This window comes from Trichomycterus rosablanca, chromosome 10 (assembly GCF_030014385.1).
Source record: "Trichomycterus rosablanca isolate fTriRos1 chromosome 10, fTriRos1.hap1, whole genome shotgun sequence".
NCBI lineage: Eukaryota > Metazoa > Chordata > Actinopteri > Siluriformes > Trichomycteridae > Trichomycterus > Trichomycterus rosablanca.
This window is the reverse complement of record NC_085997.1, coordinates 2,115,698-2,138,075: the sequence shown is the minus strand read 5'-3', so window position 1 is coordinate 2,138,075 and position 22,378 is coordinate 2,115,698. Positions and strand designations below refer to the sequence as shown.

The 22,378-nt window shown below is 45.4% G+C and overlaps 1 protein-coding gene across 1 annotated transcript; it reads left to right on the top strand.

The window, feature by feature from the left end:
• Nucleotides 1-1,959: 1,959 nt before the first annotated feature.
• On the top strand, nucleotides 1,960-22,319 carry LOC134321143 (vinculin-like). The gene is made up of 21 exons (XM_063002720.1): nucleotides 1,960-2,202; nucleotides 10,904-10,974; nucleotides 11,646-11,796; nucleotides 11,923-12,031; nucleotides 12,190-12,312; nucleotides 12,407-12,567; nucleotides 14,727-14,817; nucleotides 14,914-15,061; nucleotides 15,397-15,550; nucleotides 16,090-16,265; nucleotides 16,369-16,559; nucleotides 16,978-17,177; nucleotides 17,562-17,690; nucleotides 18,094-18,243; nucleotides 18,382-18,490; nucleotides 18,735-19,037; nucleotides 19,180-19,304; nucleotides 19,396-19,581; nucleotides 19,715-19,918; nucleotides 20,016-20,120; nucleotides 20,662-22,319. Exons 1-21 carry the CDS (start codon nucleotides 2,035-2,037, stop codon nucleotides 20,806-20,808), a joined length of 3,201 nt encoding a protein of 1,066 aa, XP_062858790.1. The 5' UTR covers nucleotides 1,960-2,034; the 3' UTR covers nucleotides 20,809-22,319.
• The last annotated feature ends 59 nt before the right edge of the window (nucleotides 22,320-22,378 follow it).

Genomic DNA, 22,378 nt, shown 5'->3' with positions numbered 1-22,378 from the left:
CTGCCTTCAGTTACAGTCCTGAACACTCACTGCCGTTCACTATACTGCCTTCAGTTACAGTCCTGAATATTCACTACTGTTCACTATACTGCCTTCAGTTACAGTCCTGAACACTCACTGCCGTTCACTATACTGCCTTCAGTTACAGTCCTGAATATTCACTACTGTTCACTATACTGCCTTCAGTTACAGTCCTGAATACTTACTACTATACTCACTATACTCACTTCACTATACGTCCCAGCAATTAGAGTCCAAAATAGTAAGTAGGTGGATTGGTTGCTCTAACCTGCTTCTTGGTTTGACTATGCAAGGACATGTGTGGTGTATTTTTGCCTTGTAAGATGTTGCCAGAAGGCACTGGACCCACTGTGACCCTGACTGAAAATGAATAATGTACATGTATCCATAATGTCATGGTGTAGTTCTGAGAGTCTGACCATAAAAATAAAGTGTCAGACACAACCAGTACGTACAGTGGAGTGGCTGGTAGTGTGGGGGTTGCAGAGCAACATGGACCCCGGGGCCCTGGGTTTGATCCTTGCCTCTGAACCATAAGACAGGTAAATTGGTCACCCTAATTCATCCCTAACAGGGTGATTTGCCCTGTTACAGATCGGCTGAAATGTAATAACGCAGCACTGGACTCACTGTGACCCTGACCAGGATTAAACAATCACTGAGAATGAATAAATATATGTAAAACACAAACATCCTACAGCGGCCCTGTCATGTCTACATTTCCCACCATGATTGGACAGGAGCCAGTTTATTATTACGACTTTTTAACTCGTCTGAAGGGGAATTAATCCGAGTTTATGGGGGGTGTAGGAGAGCAGAGGGTGCGTACATGTGTGTATCGGATTTTATCGGATTATGTCGGATTTGTTGGGCGGGACAGCAGGAGTTTACAAGCTAAAATAAAAGGGAAAAACGCGCTTGTGCACAAAGGGCAGCGCCTACATCATCCCAAACTCCTCCAGCTCCAAACCCTTCTCCTTATACGGGCATAAGAATGTCCCTACGTCATTGTGGAAGAACTCACACATCAAAGAGGGGCGTGACCAAATGCGTATGGACCAATCGCACGCACAGCTGTGAAGGTAATGCGTTTCCTATTGGCTGTAAGGCTGCTTTGGGTTGAAAGACGCGGTGTTCCAAATTGCACCATGTTCACTACGAAGGGTACATGGATATTTTTAAACAACATCGATTATTTGGGTTTTCATTCATTAATTCATCCATTCATTTTCTCTAACCACTTTGTCCTGGTCAGGGTCTAGATACACTCTGGGCAGATCTATTAAGGGGCTGGTACACACACCGACTCAAACCCAGGAACAATTTAGAACAACCAATCCACCTTCTGCATGTTCTGGGTAGCAGGAGGAAACCAGGGTCCCTGAAGGAAGCTCATGCAGACATGGAGAAAATGCTAAACTCTTTACAGACACTGAGCACCACACTGACCCAGCTCCAGACAGACAGGATTAAGAATTAAACCCAGATCCCTGAAGCTGTAAGGCCCCTATAATGCATAATAACATTGATGCTTATAGCAAATCACAGTTCAGTTCAGTTCAAAACAGGGTTCCACAATGTGTCCAAATTATATAATTGTGTATTATTAATGATAGAGGCAGAATAAATGAGTAAATTCCTATTTATAAGGGATTTAGTATGTTCTCCTGACATCTGAATTTATTTCTAACCAGCAATCCTGTTCCAGGAACATGCAGAAGGTGGGTTGGCTGCTGTAAATTACACCTAGCTGCGAGTTAGTTGGATGTGAATAAATGAATAAAGGTTCTAGTTCAGTTTCATGTTGTTTTCCTGCACTAGTTGTGCTCTGTAGTGATGGGATGTAGTGAGGGTGGATTGGGACAGGTCCTGAAGGAGGTACATGCTGAGCTGATCTCAGTGGAGAACAGTGGAACAGTTGAACCTCCAGCAGCGCTGAAACTTTAGGGGAAAAAAACCCACAAAACCACTGAAAGTTTTGGTGTCGTGCAGGAGGAACATCAGCAGCTCAGCATGCCGGTGTTTCACACCAAAACCATCGAGAGCATTCTGGAGCCGGTGGCCCAGCAGATCTCCCACCTGGTCATCATGCATGAGGAGGGCGAGGTAGACGGTAAAGCCATCCCAGATCTGTGCGCTCCTGTAGCGGCCGTGCAGTCTGCCGTCACCAACCTGGTCCGGGTGAGTGGAGATACTTCTAATATCCACTGTATATTATTATATACACTCTATAATAATATATACTCTCACCATCCTGGTCCGGGTGAGTGGAGATACTTCTAATATCCACTGTATATTATTATATACACTCTATAATAATATATACTCTCACCATCCTGGTCCGGGTGAGTGGAGATACTTCTAATATCCACTGTATATTATTATATACACTCTATAATAATATATACTCTCACCATCCTGGTCCGGGTGAGTGGAGATACTTCTAATATCCACTGTATATTATTATATACACTCTATAATAATATATACTCTCACCAGCCTGGTCCGGGTGAGTGGAGATACTTCTAATATCCACTGTATATTATTATATACACTCTATAATAATATATACTCTCACCATCCTGGTCCCGGTGAGTGGAGATACTTCTAATATCCACTGTATATTATTATATACACTCTATAATAATATATACTCTCACCATCCTGGTCCATGTGAGTGTAGATACTTTTTATATCCACTCTATAATAATATATACCCTCACCATCCTGGTCCAAACTGGTCCGGGTAAATGTAGATATTTTCTTATATCCACTGCATATTATTATATACACTCTAAACTAATATATACTCTCACTATCCTGGTCCGGGTGGGTGTCAATACTTATTATATCCACTGAATATTATTATATACACTCTAAAATAATATATACTCTCACTGTCCTGGTCCGGGTGAGTGTAGATACTTATTATATACACTGTATAATAATATATACCTTCACCATCCTGGTCTGTGATAGTGTAGATACTTATTTTATACACTCTATAATAATATATACCCTTACCATCCTGGTCTGGGTGAATGAAGATACTTAATATATACACTCCATAATAATATATACCATCACCAACCTGGTCCAGGTGGGTGTAAATACTTTTTATATACACTTAAAATCTATATATACCCTTACCATCTGGGTCCGGGTGAGTGTCAATACTTATAATATCCACTGTATATTATTACATACACTCTACAATAATATATACCCTCACCATCCTGGTCCAGGTGGGTGTATATGCTTAATATATACACTGTATAATAATATATACTTTTTACCAACCTGGTCCAAGTGAGTGTTTATACTTTTTACACTCTATAATAATATATACCCTCACCATCCTGGTTCAGGCTCTTACCAGGGGTGCCAGTACAGTGCAGGGAACTGTGTAACACTATTACTCGTAATTACATTACCCATCAGAAACCTGATTTAGTTTTCCAGTCTTGCGATCACCAGGCTTTTTTCTTACACATCAGCCTCTGCACACAGTTCAGCGCTTGCTTGACTGTCGACGTTCATGTTCCAGCAGCTTTGTAATTCATAATTTATACCAGACCTGTTTTCTCCATCTTCATACGGTGATGGTTTGGGTTTCGGTTCTGTCTGTAGCGAGATACTACTGTTTAGGCAAACTAGGCCTATTTATATGAGTGTGGAGAGGTCAGCAGTGAGTCAGTCAAGATCAGTAATAAGGAATGAGAGGCCATGAAATAAAGTTAAAAACATTATAAGACTTTCTACACCACCATTCATCATCCATGTTGATGTTGGGAGATTTTTTGAATGAATGAACAGTTGCTAAAGTCATTAAATCCCACATCTGTATCGTAAGTGTATGTAAACTTGTGAACACAGCTGTAGATGATCTGTGATAATTTTTTCCATCATCTTGCTCAGCGGCCTGGTCTAGATTTTGAGAAGCGAGTTTGAGGATGTCGGTATCAAATCGGTGTCTGTGCTGGAAGATATTCTGATATCTGTATGTGTAAAAATGATACGCTAACGTTTAAATAAAATTAAAATTGGTTAAGTTCAGCACTGCAGTGCTGCTGCTTCTAGAGAAGATGGAACTCATCCGAAACCTCTTAATAACCAGAAACCACAAACACTTGAAGTGACGTTATGGTGGAAGATTGCAGAAGTTGTATGACTCGACTTTTGAGGTAGTGTTATTGATTTAGTAACAGTGAAACACATCAAGAAGAACTCAAACTCACATCAGACTGATTTGCTAAAAATGACCTGCAATTGTTTCCTTTTTTAAGTTGATGTGTACACCACAGTACGTGAGAGCAGCCATGTAACACACATGCAACCATCTAACACCTACATTATTTACATTTACATTTTCTGCATTTAGCAGACGCTCTTATCCAGAGCGACTTACAGAAGTGCTTCCATAGTAAACATTTCATTTCTCAAGTTTTAGTAAACAACAGTCAAAGAACACAAATCTGCTGAAACCTGAACAAAGTGTTTTGTTTTTTGTTTTGTTTTTTGGATGGAAGAAAAGTGTTAGTAAAATAAGTACAAGTCAGCTGAAGTGCTTAGTAAAGAGGTGATGAAGGTTTTTAATCGTTTTTTAAAGACAGCAAGAGACTCAGATGTTCGGACAGACAGAGGAAGCTCGTTCCACCACTTGGGTGCTAGAACAGAGAAGAGCCTTGATGCTCGTCTTCCTTTAGTCCTGGGTGGAGGCTCAAGTCGAGTGAGACTGGTGGCTCGGAGGTTGCGTGGTACAGAGCGGGGTTTGATTAGACCACGAAGGTAGCTTGGGGCTGGTCCATTTTTGGCTTTGTAGGCGAGCATCAGTGTTTTAAACTGAATGTGTGCAGCTACAGGAAGCCAGTGAAGAGAACGCAGCAGTGGGGTGATGATGAGGCAGCAGTGGGGTGATGATGTGGCAGCAGTGGGGTGATGTGGCAGTGTTTGGGCTGGTTAAAAACCAGACGGGCAGCTGCATTTTGAATGAGCTGCAAGGGTTTAATAGTGGACATGGGAGCTCCTGCCAGGAGGGAGTTGCAGTAGTCCAACCGTGAGATTACAAGTGATTGGACCAGAATCTGGGTAGCTTCCCTGGAGAGAAATGGTCGAATCTTCCTGATGTTGTACAGGAGGAACCGGCACGATCTTGTCATGTTGGCTATATAAGGAGAGAAGGACAGCTGGTTATCTAGAACAACACCAAGACTTCTTACCTTATCAGATGGTCTGATCTGGGAGTCATCAAGAGAAATGAGAAGGTCCTGGGTTGGAGACTGATCTCCGGGAATGAGCAACATCTCTGTCTTGCTGGGATTAAGTTTTAGATGATGAGCTGACATCCATTGTGAGATATCTCGCAGACATGCTGAGATGCGAGCCGAGACTTGTGTGTCTGAAGGAGGAAATGACAGAACGAGCTGAGTGTCATCTGCATAGGAGTGGTAGGAGAAGCCATGGGAGCCTATGACCTTACCCAGAGAGCGGGTGTAGATAGAGAAAAGAAGTGGGCCAAGTACAGAGCCCTGAGGAACACCGGTTGAGAGAGTGCATGGGGGAGATATGGATCCCCTCCATGACACTTGGTAGGAGCGCCCTTCAAGGTAGGAGGCCATCCATTGCCATGCTGAACCTGTTACTCCAAGGTTGGAGAGAGTGGACAGGAGAATGGTGTGATTAACTGTGTCGAAGGCTGCAGAGAGGTCAAGAAGAATGAGGACCGATGACAGTTGGGCTGCTTTGGCTGCATGAAGCTTCTCAGTAACAGCTACAAGTGCTGTTTCCGTAGAATGCGCTGCCTTGAAACCAGACTGGTACGGATCGTGGAGGTCATTCTGAGTAAGAAAGGCAGATAGTTGGTTATAGACAGAACGTTCAAGGACGTAGTAAACATTATAGCGCTGTAACAGAGTGGTCTCAGTACGACACCATCTATACATGATTGAACACTATCGCTCGACGTAGTAATCTCAGTACACCACCAGTATACAGAACAGAACTCCAAAGAACACCACCAGTATACAGAACAGAACTCCACAGTACACCACTAGAACACTGTACTCCTACTGAACGCTGTTTTGTGCCACCACCATATACTAATGTATACCAGAGTACACCACAGGCAACATAAACAATGCATCAAAACAAAACCACAAAATGAAATATTCTTAATTAATAAAAATAGTGGCAATCTGGTCCCACTGTGGTTTACAAGATATAAAGTAAAGCCTCCACAAGGGGGCATTCATGTACAAGTTCACTTTATGTTTATGTGCCTGTTGAAATTTGTTTATTTATTTATTATTATTTTTCTCTGCGACTTTTTTTTTTGGCTCGCAACCCACCCAAGGGTCACCACCTAGGGTTTGACAAAACCCTGCACTACTGTATTCCAGCGTGCACCACAGAATACCACCATACCATCATTGTGTACTACTGTATGCCAGAGTACACCAGTATGCCACCATACACTACTGTATGCCAGAGTACACCAGTATACCACCTTACCATTATACCACAGTGCACTACTGTTTGCCAGAGTGCACCACAGTATCACCATCAACACTAATGCCAGGATATACCAGTAAGCACCAAAGTGGCTAAACTGTGGCTGAGAAAGTTGGCAGCGTTATTTTATTTATTTGATTTGATCCAGCTGTTTGCAGTGTAATTGGTGTCCACATACTTTTGACCATATTTTGTTTTTGTGTGGTTCTTTGACTGATTACGAACAGACAGGAGGAAAAGGGTTCGGAGTGCGATACGACCGTTAGCACCCTGGTCCTCGTCGCAGGAAATGAGGCTGCATTAAGAGGGCTGTAAATAGGGCCGTAACGACAGGCGGTGTGCCCGCACTATTCCTGTGCTCATCACCAGCAGTTGTTCCCGGTTAAATTTAGACTCGCTGGGTGGCATTGTGCTCTGGAGCTTCACCCAGGAAGTCGAGCATGGACAGATCAATCGTGGGTGTGTGTGTGTGTGTGTGTGTGTGTGTGTGTGTGTGTGTGTGTGTGCGGGGTTTGTAATGGTGCCTGTGTGGATGTCGAAAATCGGACTGTTTTTTTTTTCCCTCTGGGTACAATTTAGCAGCCACGCCCATCCGCTCACTTCCTTACTGTGTTTTCACAATCTGGTGTGTGTGTGTCAGGCTTTCAGAACTTCACACACTCTTGCACACACTCATCTCACTTCAGTCACACTAAATGCACTAAGGGGGTTTGATCCGGCATGCCAGTAGACGTTCAGTGCACGTTTAGGACACGTCCCGCTCCCTTTCTGAGCTTGTTGCATGTGGTTTTCTCCTCAGGAAGGTCGCAGGAATGATCGCATGTTTCCAGCGCTGCGTTTAGGAATATTTTCCTGCCTCCCTGGAAACCGAGACAACGTCTTAATTTAGTGGAAGACAGAGACGAGGGAGAGGCGTCTGTCCCCCGGTCCGCCATCGTAAATCCCCTGCAGTATAACAAACGCTCAGACGTTTCCCATGCAAAATAAAACCAGAGACAAAACATGAGTGAGTGAGTGATGGTGTGTGTGGAGACTGATGGGGGGGGGGGTAACACTTACACACACAGGTGCTTATTCAAACCCACTCTGCTCCGGGTCGTTACTCATGCTGTTACAGGCAGTCGCGTCACTCAGGGTGAGTCTGCAGGGTAAAGTTTTGCACAGAGGGTTAATTAAAGTGGAACCGTCATCTTTGGCTATTTTTAATATCAGTACCGATAAGGCTTCTTCATGTTTTCAGGATGACTGAGTGAGAAACGGTGTGCTAGGATGGAAGCTGTATAATAAAATCAGGCAGGTGCAACGAGGACTGATGAAACATGACAAATTACCACACATACACACACACACACATTTGGAGAAGCAGGTGCTCGTGTGGTTTAGAAACCCGTCTCAGCTGGTTTTAGTTCTAGTTTTGGTTTTATCTTTCATCCCCCAGACCACACCCGACTGTTTCTGTACCACAAGCTTTAACCTCCAAACCCAAAATACTTCAGAGACCCTGAGAACCTTTCTGCATGTAAATGTTCCAAACTGGAGACCAGAAGATGACTAGATCTCTAAAAATATCCAACACCATACACAAGGCATGAGAGAAGCTTCTAATAATCACACAAAGTCCCTGTGAGAACAATCCTGGAGACTCCTGAAGACTCAGCTCTAATTAAAGCTCCATATTAATCCTTAATTTATATATCCTTAATTTCCTTCGGGATTAATAAAGTATCCATCCATCCATCCATCCATCCATCTACGACTTTCTGTCCCTCAAACACGGTCAGCTGTGTGTGTTTGGACGGCCGGCCAGGTCTGTGGCTCGTGACCCGACCACCTTAATGTTAATGGTGATGTTATTAATATAGAATTATTATTATGATTACTGTTAGTGTGTGTGTGTGTGTTTGTGTGATGTTAGTATTGTGTGGTTGTGTGCATGTATGTGGTGTAGCTGTGTATGTGTATAGCTGTATATATGTGTGTGTGCGTGTGTATGTATTTGCTGATGCAGGAGGTCTGTATTGAGTAATGTAATGTTGTGTGTGTGTGTGTGTGTGTGTGTGTGTGCAGGAGGTCTGTACCGAGTGATGTGATGTTGTGTGTGTGTGTGTGTGTGTGTGTGTGTGTGTGCAGGAGGTCTGTACCGAGTGATGATGTTTATACTCCAGTAGATGATGGAATACAGTGGAATGGTTTACCAGACTGATGAGTAATATGTGTGTGGGTGTGGTGGCGCTGGGCGTGGTGCTTGTGGTGGTTGATGGGTAAATGAGTAGGTGCCGGTGAGTGTTGGTTGTGTTTGGATATGGACTGTATGATTGAGTTTTGATCCGTTTCCTGTTCTGATTTGTTCTTCCTGTGTACGTGTTGTACTTTGTACTGTTTGCTCACTACACACACTCACTACACACACTAATACACACAATTAGTACACACACTTAGTACAAACTCACTACACACATTCAATGCACACACGTACTACACACACTTAGTAAACACACTTACTACACCCTTACTAGACACACTCACTATACACCCTTAGTACACACACTCACTACACACATTCACTACACACACTTAGTACACACACTCAATACACACTCACTGCATACACTCACTACACACTCTTATTACACACACTCACTTACATACTCACTACTATAGTCACCAGTGTGGTCATGTGTGTGTGTGTGTGTGTGGTACAAAGCCACTCTATAAGCCCTTTCAGTTGCTACTGATGATATAAAGATGTGAGTGTGTAAGTGTGTGTGTGTGGCACTAAGACGACCCAGACAAAGCTCCATCTGTTTAAGCAGATTCAGATGATCTGTCTTCAGCAGCTTCTTTCCAGCTGCCTGCAACCTTTATCCACTTCCTCTTTAAAGTCGTCAGTCAGTAACAGTATAGCCGTTGTGTTACATCACTGTGTCATCGTGTGTTCTGTCTTTCTGTCAGTAAGTGTGTTCGTGCTTCTCTGAGTCACTAAGACGCTGCAAGACAACATCGAGGAGAGACTTTTCCTCCAGCGTTCTGTCTCTCTGTCAGTAAGTGTGTTTGTGTTGGTGTTGGCGTCTGGCTCTGCTTACCGTAAGAATGTAAGGAATTATACACAGGAAAGGAAACAAGGTGTGTTTGGAACGTTCTACAACAAAACTAACATCAGAGTGAATTCTGGGCTGCTGTCTTCTGTGCTAATTAGGACGAGGCATGGTGGTAGTTAGAAAGTGGAAAAAAGGAGGTGGGCAGGGATGGGTATAATCTCGTTTAGAGAGGCAGAGAAGGGTATGGTAACCTTGCTCATGGGTCCAACAGTGGCAGCTTGTTGGTGGTTTTGATTAATAGTTCAGTACTTTGAACACAGAGCCACCAGACCTGCTGTGGAAAGGTATGGATGTGGCCAAGATGTCAAGATGGGTGTGATCTTGTGCAGTAGGGCAGGTAAGGGATGGGTATAGACAGGGGGTAGAAGGGTATTATGTAGTATAGGGGGTCAGGAAAGAATATACATGATATACCATCAGCTATAAGAATAAAAACACCCACCAGCCCCCAAGACATGGACTCCACAAGACAAATGAAGGACTTCTGTTGTATCTAGTACCAGGATGTCCTTCAAACTCTGTAGGTTCAGCTTCTGAGCTTCTGTTGGTCCATACCAGACGAAATAGCCTCCGTGTCCTCTGGCATCAATGAGTCTTGGCCGCCCAGCAACCTGTTGGTGGCTCGTCCCTTCTCGGACCACTGTCGGTGGGTCCTCACCCCGTCTGCCAGTGACACCCCTTGCTGTTTGGGATCTATCAGCTGGCCATAACGATTTAGTTCTTATCAAAGTCCATCAGGTCTTTATGCTGTTCAGATCTGCTTCATTCAACTCGTGAACGACGAGGAACCTCCATCATATCAACGTCTAATAGATCCCGGTGTGAAATGTGCCCTGGTTTAGAGGGGCAGAAAGGGTAAACATAGAAAAGTGAGCTCACTACAGTCATCGTGTCTGAACTCGTCCTTGACTGAGCACCACAACAGCACCTACATGTTTAACTCAGGTGTGTGTGTGTGTGTAGGGATAATAAAACGTGTCAGATGGCTGGTATGCCCATGACCTCACTGCCAAACCAGATTGTGTTTATGCCTGGCACACAAACCCCTCTGCACCGGTGCCGACGTGCTGACAGAGAGTGTGAGAACAGCACAAGGCCACTCTCCCTACCGCAGCAGATAAACACATGCCGCTGAACACATGGCCTTCTGTGGGCGTAACAGGATGATTACTTTAAATTCCTGACCTGTCCTTACCAGCTGCATCCACCTCCAGATTTACCCCCCACCACACCAGCACTGACCTGTGTTTTAATATGTGTGTGTGTGTGCGCAGGTGGGAAAGGAGACGGTGCAGACCACAGAGGATGCCATCATGAAACGAGACATGCCGCCTGCCTTCATAAAGTAAGAAATGGAACGCTAAGTGTTTTTATTATACACACACACTCACTGAGCATTTGATACAGATGAACTTTGTGGGTATACAATTACTGACTGTAGTCCATCGGTTGCTCTGTACACTTCTGTGGACCCCATCTGACACGATGACCATTCTTAGCACAGTAATGACACTATTATGGTTATGGTACTGTGTGTCAGTCTGGTGAACGTGTAGCAGGTGCAGCAGTGTTGTTGGGATTAAAACTAGATCTGATCTGGCAACCCTGAAAAAATTTAATAGTCCCATCATGGATAACAAAACCACTGGTCCACTGCCACACTGTTCTTAAAGATGCATGCCGCTTTGTGCCCTGGGCAGCTCTGGGGCACGGCTTGGTTCATCCACAGTAAAATCTGCAAATCCTTTTAGTAAAAAAAAGAGAGAAGTGCTCTCTCTTAGTAAACTCCCTGGTGCCATCTAGCGGGCACAATTGGCAGTGCCAGCAGCAGACAGAATTGACCATCAAGTCTGCTGGGTGGGAAAAGACCGAAGTAATAAAGTGGGCTGGATCTTCAAACGCAAGAAATATGATGCTGTACATCTGATGAAATCTGTAAATGAAGCTCAAACCCAGCTCACTGTTTGTGTTTTCTGAACTCCGCCCTTCCCCCTCCCCCATTTCGACCCCCTGTAGGGTGGAGAACGCATGTACCAAACTGGTCCAGGCAGCTCAGATGCTGAAGGCCGATCCGTACTCGGTTCCAGCTCGTGATTACCTGATCGATGGATCACGGGGCATTTTATCGGGAACCTCCGACCTACTGCTCACCTTCGACGAGGCTGAGGTACACACACACACACACACACACACACACACACACACACACATACACATACACATACAACATGCTAAATACAAGTACATGACATCCCTTTTTATTATTCGATACGTCTGTTGTTTACCATCACAGGTGCGTAAGATCATCCGTGTGTGTAAGGGCATTCTGGAGTACCTGACCGTGGCTGAGGTGGTGGAGAGCATGGAGGATCTAATCACCTACACCAAGAACCTTGGACCAGGTCTCACACACACACACACATTCATATGATTTCCACCATGACCCTGACCATGATAAAGCGGTAGTAAAACAGACAATGGATGAATAAATAATAATATATATTATATCTGACGAATTGTGTGTGTGTGTGTGTGTGTGTGTGTGTGTGTATCTGCTCAGGCATGACGAAAATGGCGAAGATGATTGATGAGCGTCAGCAGGAACTGACCCATCAGGAGCATCGTGTCATGTTGGTTAACTCCATGAAGACGGTGAAGGAGCTGCTGCCCGTGCTCATCTCAGGTACTTACAAGTCTAATGTTTTTTAAGATGTTAATCTTTTTAACGAAACAGTTTTAGAAACAAACACCCATTAACGCTCTGCGCGTGTGTTCAGGAATAAAGATCTTTGTAACGACGAAGACGGCTCAGAGTGCAGGAATAGATGAAGCGCTGAAGAACAGGAACTTCACCGTGGAGAAGATGAGCGCCGAGATCAACGAGATCATCCGAGTACTGCAGCTCACATCCTGGGACGAGGACGCCTGGGCCAGCAAGGTGTGTGTTAGTGCTGTGTGTGTCAGTGCTGTGTGTGTGTGATTATGTTAGTACTGTGTGTATGTGTGTGAAATGTGTCAGTGCTGTGTGTGTTTGTGTATGTGTGTTATGTGTCAGTTCTGAGTGTATTTTTATTATTTTTATGTTTTACAGTTCTGTTTAAAATGTTCATTTTCTCTTTTTATCCTTTCATTCTTTTTTTCTCCTGTAGAAGGTAAGCTCTCTCTCTCTCTCTCTCTCTCTCTCTCTCTCTCTCTCTCTCTCTCTCTCTCTCTCGCTCTCTCGCTCTCTCTCTGAGCATGGTGTGCTCCTAATACTTTTGAATCTGCAGTTTTGTTGACCTTAGATGTGATATGTGATGATGTGTGTGCTTTGGTGGAGATAAAAACCTGAAACCTTCTAATCAGTAGACCAGCAGCTTAATGGCTAAGCCATAACCATCCTAGATTTTTTTTAGAAATAGGTTTGAGAAGCAGGTCAGTAGGATAAATAAAGATGGATATGATAGACGTGTAAATGAACAGCTGTACAGACAGGTTAATAACTGCACAGGTGGTATGTAAAAATGTATTGGCAGGTGAATAAAAAGATAAAGACAAGTACAGACAGTGGCATTAGTGGACAGATGTTAGTGGACAGACACCAGTACAGGTGGACAGATGTACAAATAGCAGTACAGGTGGACAGGTAAACAGATAGCACTACAGCAGAACAGATGTTCAGACAGAGTTACAGGTGCACAGCTGTACAGACAGAGTTTTAGCAACATGCCAGCAGGTGTGTTTGTGTGTGACTAACTAACGATCCACAGTGTGTATTAATAGCTGATGTTGAATCAGGAGGAACGCTGGAGTTTGCAGTGCATGGGGAATGAAACCTGGAACCACTGGATTGAAGTGTTTGTGTTTGTGTGGTTCAGTGTGACGGACGTTCCGATGTCAAAACCCTCTGCCAGCTAGTAGTTAACAATCTGTACCCTCAAAATCCAAAGGTGCCTCAAATTACCCTGACGCAACGTTCACAATGGGCGATGATACAACATAGGACTACTCTATAAGGTCAATAGTTTTTGGACACCTGACCATGAGATTGATAGACGACAATCCCATTCTTAAACCCTGGGGATTAAATTGCACTTGATTATGATGCTGCATCATCAAAATTTCTCACTTGTAGAAAGATGGAGAGATGATGATAACGATGATGTAAACTACACACTGAAATAAAAGCACTTCCTAATATAGTGGACTCAGACCTCAGGACTGTGTGTGCCGAAGCTCTGTTGATCCTGGAAGATCTGCAGGGGTTGAACACAGACTTGGAATGTTTTGCTGACAGGAAACCAAGACAGATATTTAAAAAATGATGTTGGGTTAGAACTTTACTTTTAAGGAACCACAAAATCCTTAAATTCTTTGGTTTTGTGATGGCAGAGTTTCACCCTCTACCTGCCTCGTTTCACGATCCAACTTTAAAAATAGAATCCAGGAACATCACGATGAACGATTTGTTCACAGCGCCACCTGGTGGGGAAGTTGTTCAAAATCAAAACAGAAGAGTTCTGATCCATCTTGCTTGTTCCATCAAGAGCTTTGATGTTGTGCTCTGCCTCCTTGTACGTGGTCGATCCATGATCATCATCTACAGCAGTCAATGGTAGATTGGTTGTTGGAACCAAACCCCTTCTATTTAGCAGACTAAGCTTCTATAAGTGGCCTAATATAGGCAGTTTTGCTGTAGTTTCAAATTTTTTAGGTGCCTGAATTGGTTTGACTCCTTCTTTACCTTCATTTGGATTTTTTTCTATGGACAGGTTCTACAGGACCATGTTTGGCTTGTGGTTTTCTTTTTTTGGAAGGAAACCTTCACAGAAATGGCAAAAACATGAGGGGGAACATGTTACAGAATTTTACTGGGGATGAGGCTTGAACCCAGGTCCTAATGTCCCATGCTGTTGTGCAGGACCATTCGAAAAACAAAACACACTTGTATAATATTTAATCTATTTAGGGGCACCATAAGTATTTGGGCATGCACGTTAGGACGTGGGTTCAGTTCTGCCTGGAGCACGGTGTTTACGTGTAGCGCTGGACTGACTGCAACCCTGACCAGGATGAAGCTGTCAATAAAAATGTGATGGTTCTCTCGTCTCTCTGTAGGACACGGAGACCATGAAACGAGCTCTGGCTCTGATCGACTCGAAAATGGCTCAGGCGAAGAACTGGCTCCGGGACCCCCACGCACAGCCAGGTACACACACACACACACACACACACACACACACACACACTGTAAAAACAGTGGTCATTAATCCAGGTGTTCATGCCGTGTGTGTGTGTGTTACAGGAGAAGCCGGTGAGCAGGCGGTCAGGCAGATTTTGGATGAAGCAGGGAAGGTGGGTGAGTTGTGTGCAGGCAATGAGAGAAGAGAGATTCTGGACACAGCCAAGGCCCTCGGTCAGCTCACGGACCAGGTCTCGGACCTGCGCTCCAGGTAAAGCAAATAACATACAAACACACACACATACACAAACAACAAGGCTTATTTAAATTGTACAGTAAACCATTTCAGTGTTTAAGGCCTCCAGTTCAAATCTCTAGTGCCTCGAACCTTTAGACCTGCAGGACCTTCAACCTCAGACCTTTAAACCTCTCATCTAATTATTCTCTATGTCAAACCTTCTCCTCAATCCTGCAGCATCTCAAACCAGATCTTCAGACCTGCAGTATCACAAACTCCCCCTAGAAACCTGCAGGATCTCGAACCTACCAGAAATCTGAGCGTGCGCCATCCTTAAACGATCGTTCTTTGTGTTTCGTGTGCCGCAGGGGATCTGGAACCAGTCCGGTGGCGATCCAGAAGGCGCAGCAGGTCGCTCAGGGGCTGGATGTGCTCTCCATGAAAGTGGGGAACGCAGCAGATAAACTGGAGGCCATGACCAACTCCAAACACGCCCTCGCCAAGAAAACTGAGGCAGCACAGGTGAACATGCACACGTGCACGCACAAGCATGCGCAACACACACGTTTCATTTTTGAGAACGTCCTTTCCAATTTCTTAGACTAAGTACCACCTGTAAAGCACCACACACACACACACACACACACACACGTGTATACAGTACTTCTATGTTTCAGATCATCAATCAACTCTTTATGTCAGACAAAGACCAAAGCTCTTGATTTAGAGTCTGAGCGGTGCTACCGGCCTGGCCGGGTGCTCAGCAGACACAATAGGCTGTGTTTAAGTAAGGGAGGGTCGGGTAGGGTTTTCTCTCATTGGTGCTGCAACAGTGACACCTGCGTGTGTGTGTGTGGTCGAGGTCCTGCTCAACACACCTGTCATAGGGAGCGGGTGCTAGTCTGTGGCCATCCCTGGCCGTTGTGGGGGTGGTGTACGCGCCACAGAGGAATTGGAAATGACTAAATTGTGAGAAAAAGGAGGAGAATGTCATGTATTTGTAAATAAATTAGGAACTAGTGCTAATCACGCCTGTGTTTTGGATGGATGTGTGTGGACAGGCCTGGCTGGCTGATCCTGCGTCCGGTCCTGCGGGGGAGGAGCATATTAAAGCCCTGCTGGCTGAAGCGCAGAACATCGCGGTGATGTGTGAAGATCCGCGCGACCATGACGACATCCTGCGCAACATGGGCGAAATCGCAGGGCTGACCAACAAACTGGCCCAACTCCGCAAAGCGTACGTAACCTGAGTAAAGCATGGCCTAGCATAGCATAGTCTTGTGATCCATCCTGTGTTGTTCTTCAGTATCACATCTGTGTGTGTGTGTATTTGTGTGTAGGGGTAAAGGTGACACCCCCGAGGCTCGTGCGTTAGCTAAGCAGATCGCCACGGCTCTGCAGAACCTGCAGTCCAAGACCAACCGTGCCGTGGCCAACAGCAGGCCGGCCAAAGCCGCCGTTCACCTGGAGGGCAAGATGGAGCAGGCTCAGCGCTGGATCGATAATCCCACCGTGGAGGACGGAGGAGTGGGTGTGTATATTTATACAACAACATACATGTACCTGCTGCAGCACCTTAAGCCTTAATACCCTCTGAACACTTTTGGGATGAATTGGAACAGGCCTTCTCATCCAGCATCAGTGCATGACCTCATGAATGCTCCTAAATGGGCACAGATTCCCACAGACACTCTCAAAGCAAGTCAAGGAGGCTGTTATGGTCTCAAAAGAGGACGAACAAGCTCATAGTCAGCTGACCACAAGTAGGGTCCTGACCTCACGGTTGAGGGTCGCTGCACCATGCAGTCTACCTGAAGTCTACCTCGTTCGTCCGTATGTGGTAAAGCATGAGTCCTGTGCTCAACGTGACGGTCACAAGTGCTGTAGGGAACTAGACATGACTAAATCAATTATTAACCAATTTGAATTCACTTTGCATTTCTGTCCAGGTCAAGCTGCCATTCGGGGGCTGGTTGCCGAGGGGCGACGCCTTGCTAACGTGCTGCCGGGCTCTCAGAGGGGGGATCTTCTGGGCAAGTGTGAGCAGGTGGAGCAGCTGATGGGCCAGCTGGCCGAACTGAGCGCCCGCGGAGAAGCCGATTCGCCCAAAGCGCACGCCCTCGCCCAGCAGCTCCAGAACGCTCTGAAGGTAGACACCTCACCACCCCTCACCCACTGCCACTCGGACCCACAGAACACTGTCCATGTGGGCAGCCCACACTGAAGCAGCGCAGTAGTATCATGTCTTATGTTTACAGTGGATAACGTTTGGTTTACCCCAGTGCGTGGCCATTAGTGTGGCCCTCACTCCTGCTTTTTAAAAAGCGGTGCCACCTACTGGCTGGTCCAGATGCCAGCACAAGTGTTAAAGGAATACAGAGAGCACAGTGTGTTCACTATTAGGCTCCTACCAGGCTGTGGCTCTCCTCAGCCAGCATGAGTGTTAGGCAGGATGTGCAATGTAATAAATAAAGCATTGTCTGGCTGGAGGCGGGTTAAAAGTAGTGATATTTGTATTTGTGTGTGTGTGTAGGATCTGAAGGGTAAAATGCAGGAGGCCATGACACAGGAAGTGTCTGACATCTTCAGCGACACCACGACTCCCATCAAACTGCTGGCGGTAGCCGCTACCGCTCCACACGGCATGCCCAACAGAGAGGAGGTAAGATTGGTGGACTTCCATCCTTATTATTGAGCTCAAGTGTTTCAGCCACACTGCTCACAGGTGTAAGAGCACTGAATTGTGGCAACAGTTTGAGGAAGGCCCTTTCTTTCTCACTTTAGTAATTAAAGACGTGGTTTGCATACAGCCCTGACCTCAACGCTTCTAAAAACCCTAGGAAGAAATCAGAACATCACTCGCCGGCCAAACCTCTTTGTCCATCATTAGTGCCTGACCTCACGAATTACCTTCATGGGCACAAATTCCTACAGACACTTTCACATGTTGTGGAAAGCCCTCCCACATTAGAGCAGTCTGCGACATCTGGAAGTGTGGACCACATAGTGTACTTATTTAAGAGACAAAAATTTTGAGTGAACCTTGTTTTTTCTTGTTGGTTCAGGTGTTTGAGGAGCGAGCGGCGGGTTTCGAGAGCCATGCCGCACGCTTGGGGGCGACGGCGGAGAAAGCCGCGGCTGTCGGAACAGCCAATCGCACCACAGTGGAGGGAATCCACGCCGCCGTCAAGTCCGCCCGAGACCTGACGCCTCAGGTGTGTGTGTTTAAAATCATGTTCTAGTGGTTCATCCATTTAGGCTTGATTTACTATCACCATGTTTGTTATACTAAAATATCACTACATCTATATCACTCAGTGGTAAATGACATGTGATGGTGAATGTATGTGCAGGTGGTATCTGCTGCTCGGATCATGCTGAAGAACCCCGGGAACCAGGCAGCTCATGAGCACTTCGAGACCATGAAGAACCAGTGGATCGATAACGTGGAGAAAATGACCAGTAAGTAAGACAAAAGTCACCCAGAAACACTGGGAACCAGCCCTGGACCACTGGCAGGGCATTACACAGCAGTTTTAGACAGACAGATAGACCTTCTGGTGGTTTCAAAATTTGGATAAAGGACCAGAAGACATCAGAAACACCTCACAGTCATTGACCAGAGGCTAGGATCGAACCCACTGTTGTATCACTGTGACGTGATTTATATATATCATTCTCTCTCTCACCCCCCTCCCTTCCTCAGCTCTGGTGGACGAAGCAATCGACACCAAGTCTCTGCTGGATGCGTCGGAGGAAGCCATCAAGAACGACCTGGAGAAATGTCACGTGGCCATGATGAACCACCAGCCGCAGATGCTGGTCGCCGGGGCCACGAGCATCGCTCGTCGAGCCAACCGCATCGTGCTGGTTGCGAAACGTGAAGTGGAGAACTCGGAGGAGCCCAAATTCAGAGAAACCCTGAGGGAGGCAGCTAATAACCTCAGCTCGTCTATATCGCCGATGGTGATGGGGGCCAAGAGCGTGGCTAACAACATCCAGGACCCAAGTAAGACTCAGATCCACAGCTATCTCACACACACAGGGTTTGGGTTACAGGGTGTTGGGGAACTTAATTTTTAATAATGCATAATATTTATTAAATATATCAATAAGTATTTTAATACAAGAGATAAATCTCGATCTCTCAGATCTGCAGAAAAGATTTATGGACTCCGGCTATAACATATTAGCATCAGTCGCTAAAGTACGGGAGGCGTTCCAGCCTCAGGAACCCGACTTCCCTCCTCCTCCTCCAGACCTCGAGCAGCTGCATGTAAGTCAAAGAGATAGATGCTCGTCTCCTTGCATTCTACCCATAATTCCTGATGCTTAATCACTAATTCTGAGCCTTTGTTGCTGTTCAGCTTAACGATGACGGTGCCCCACCGAAGCCCCCCCTGCCTGAGGGTGAGGTGCCGCCACCAAGACCTCCACCTCCTGAGGAGAAAGATGAGGAGTTCCCAGAGCAACTGGCCGGAGAAATGGTCAGCGAACCCATGATGGTGGCAGCTCGCCAGCTCCACGACGAGGCCCGCAAGTGGTCTAGTAAGGTAAGACGATTGGTAACGACTGGTTTTCCAGTCCGTCATCAGTCCTAAGTCTTTGGTAAAGGCAGGATGGGAAATCTGTAGGAGCTGGAACGCCGTGGTTCCAAGACCTCTAACGTAGACCATGTTTGCGCAGGGTAACGACATCATCGGGGCGGCCAAGCGCATGGCCCTGCTGATGGCGGAGATGTCTCGGTTGGTGCGTGGTGCCAGCGGTAACAAGCGAGCCCTAATCCAGTGCGCCAAGGACATCGCGAAGGCCTCGGACGAGGTGACGCGACTCGCCAAGGAGGTGGCCAAGCAGTGCACGGATAAACGGATCAGAACCAACCTGCTGCAGGTACGCACGCCGACCCACGCCAACGTGTGGAATGCCCAAGATGTAGATTTGAACGAAATTCTTACCCCCCGTTTTGAATTGTTTGTTCCTGTTTTAGGTGTGTGAGCGTATCCCCACTATCAGCACACAGCTGAAGATTCTGTCCACGGTGAAGGCCACCATGTTGGGACGTACCAACATCAGCGAGGAGGAATCGGAGCAGGTCAGCTACTACACACACACACACACACGTACACACACGGGTGTTCGAAACCCATGAATAATGCGGCTACTGTAACACACAAGGACTAAATCTTTAATAGTAGTGCTTTGGCACCAACTGCAACCCATATTAGGGTAAATGTAGGACATTGACCCGTCCATAAGGATGCCCAAATGGTCCAGGTATAAGAGTCCAGTAGTGCAGTCCAGTGGCAGACAGGTAAACATCTGTTCTTACCCTATTTCTGATCCTACCACTGCCGGGTCTTAAGAGCAGTGCCACACCGAAGAGTTGCAGTGGGTCCGGTACCACCCCAAACTCTTGACATATGGAACAAGTAAACTATGGAAGGGGCTCCCGGTCATTGCAGGGAAACTCGCCCGCACATTTACTTATTTACTTATTTATTTATGTTAATTACAAACTTAGACATTGGCCAGTGGTAAGGTTTAAACCCAGGTCCTCATCTGTGCCACCACGCCACCCACCTACCGTTTGTGCTTGGACGCAGCATCTGAACTCTTTCTCCACCCTTCTGCAGGCGACGGAGATGTTGGTGCACAACGCTCAGAATCTGATGCAGTCGGTGAAGGAGACGGTGCGCGAGGCCGAAGCGGCGTCCATCAAGATCCGCACGGATGCCGGATTCACGCTGCGCTGGGTCCGCAAGACCCCCTGGTACCAGTGAGAGGGGCAACACACACACCAACACACCTAGAGTCCCCCTCAGGTCCAGTTTCTTCTCTATTAAACAGTATCTGCTGCTCCTACACACGTCATCCGTTAGAAACCATCACATCCGATTTCAGTCTTTCAGTCACTTTTATATCATTTGTAATTAAAAATATATTCGAGATTCTCAGACTGTGTGGTTTTATATTTAAATCTGCTAAAGTTTATTATAATCATGCATTAATGTTTGGACCTTTTTGAGATCATTTTGAAACAGAACATTCAGTGTTTATATATAGCAATACCAAAATATTACCAAAAGTATGTGGACACCTGATTATTACCTTGTTAGAAATTATAATAATGTGCATTGGTTCTAAACCCACCTTAGTATCTGTAACGATCTCTACCTGCTCTCCTGCTTTCCTCAAAACTTGCTGACAGAAGGTCATTTGTAAGGTCAGGTGCTGATTATACACTGCATCTTAAAGTGTCCATGTCTTCTTCCACATCAGATTGTCAAATCTTACCATGGTCTTCTTGGACCAGAACCGGCTTTCCATCGAACAAAGCAACAAAGGTTGAAGCGTCATTAATCTTAGATGATGGATTTTATGCCCCAGTTAGCAATTGGTGTGGCTGAAACACCTGATTTCCACATACTTGGGTGTAGGGGGGTGTCCACATACTTTGGACCAATTTTTAGTTCCTCAATGTGCCTGACTCACGTCAGAATGGTATTTTTTGGTCAAGTTCTACCAAAGGCTCATCACTACTCTAGCCCTGCGACGGCTTCCTGCTTTGTAGTAAATTAGGACAGGGGGACTTGTATGATTTTTATATTCTATGTACACACGACTTTATTTGATGTTATTTGTTCCACGTCCCGCCTATAGTATAAAGTTGAGTCCTGCTCACTCAGGGTTAATATAGATCAGCTTCAATAACATACTTAAACGAACCTGCATTTGTTTATACTGCCGCTATCCGCCTGCAGCGCCCAATAGAAACACATTTCATACAGATATCAAAGTGGCTTTGCTGTTAGCTACTGTTATGTTCTGTATTTTGATTGGTTGATTGGCAGCTCTAAATTGCCCTTAGGTTTGGGTCAGTGAGTGTTGTGCAGAATATTGTGATGAATCGTATCACTGATAATTGACACATGAAAATCTGAATTATGTTTAATAACATAATTCTGATTATGTTAGTGGTATTTTTGAGGTCTTACTTTAACTCTAACCGCCTCTGTTGGCTGGCGGCCTGGTGCTCAAATTGTTTATTCAGTACCCACACACTTACACAGATATATATTCAACGGCGTCGTCTGGATTGTAGCAGATAATCACTGAGCTGATGATCACTTGTACACGAGTGCTTATATGCAGTCTATAGTATCTATGCATTTCTTTTTTCTTATTTTTGTGTTGTTTTTTTTATTTTAATGAAGACCAGCAGTGTGAATGTAAATATCGATGTGTGCTGTACGAGTCCATCACGTGCCTTAATAAACCAACCAACCACTAATCACGCCTGATTTATTTGTGTTTCTTATTTTATTTAACACAGCGGTGTTTCCTCTGCAG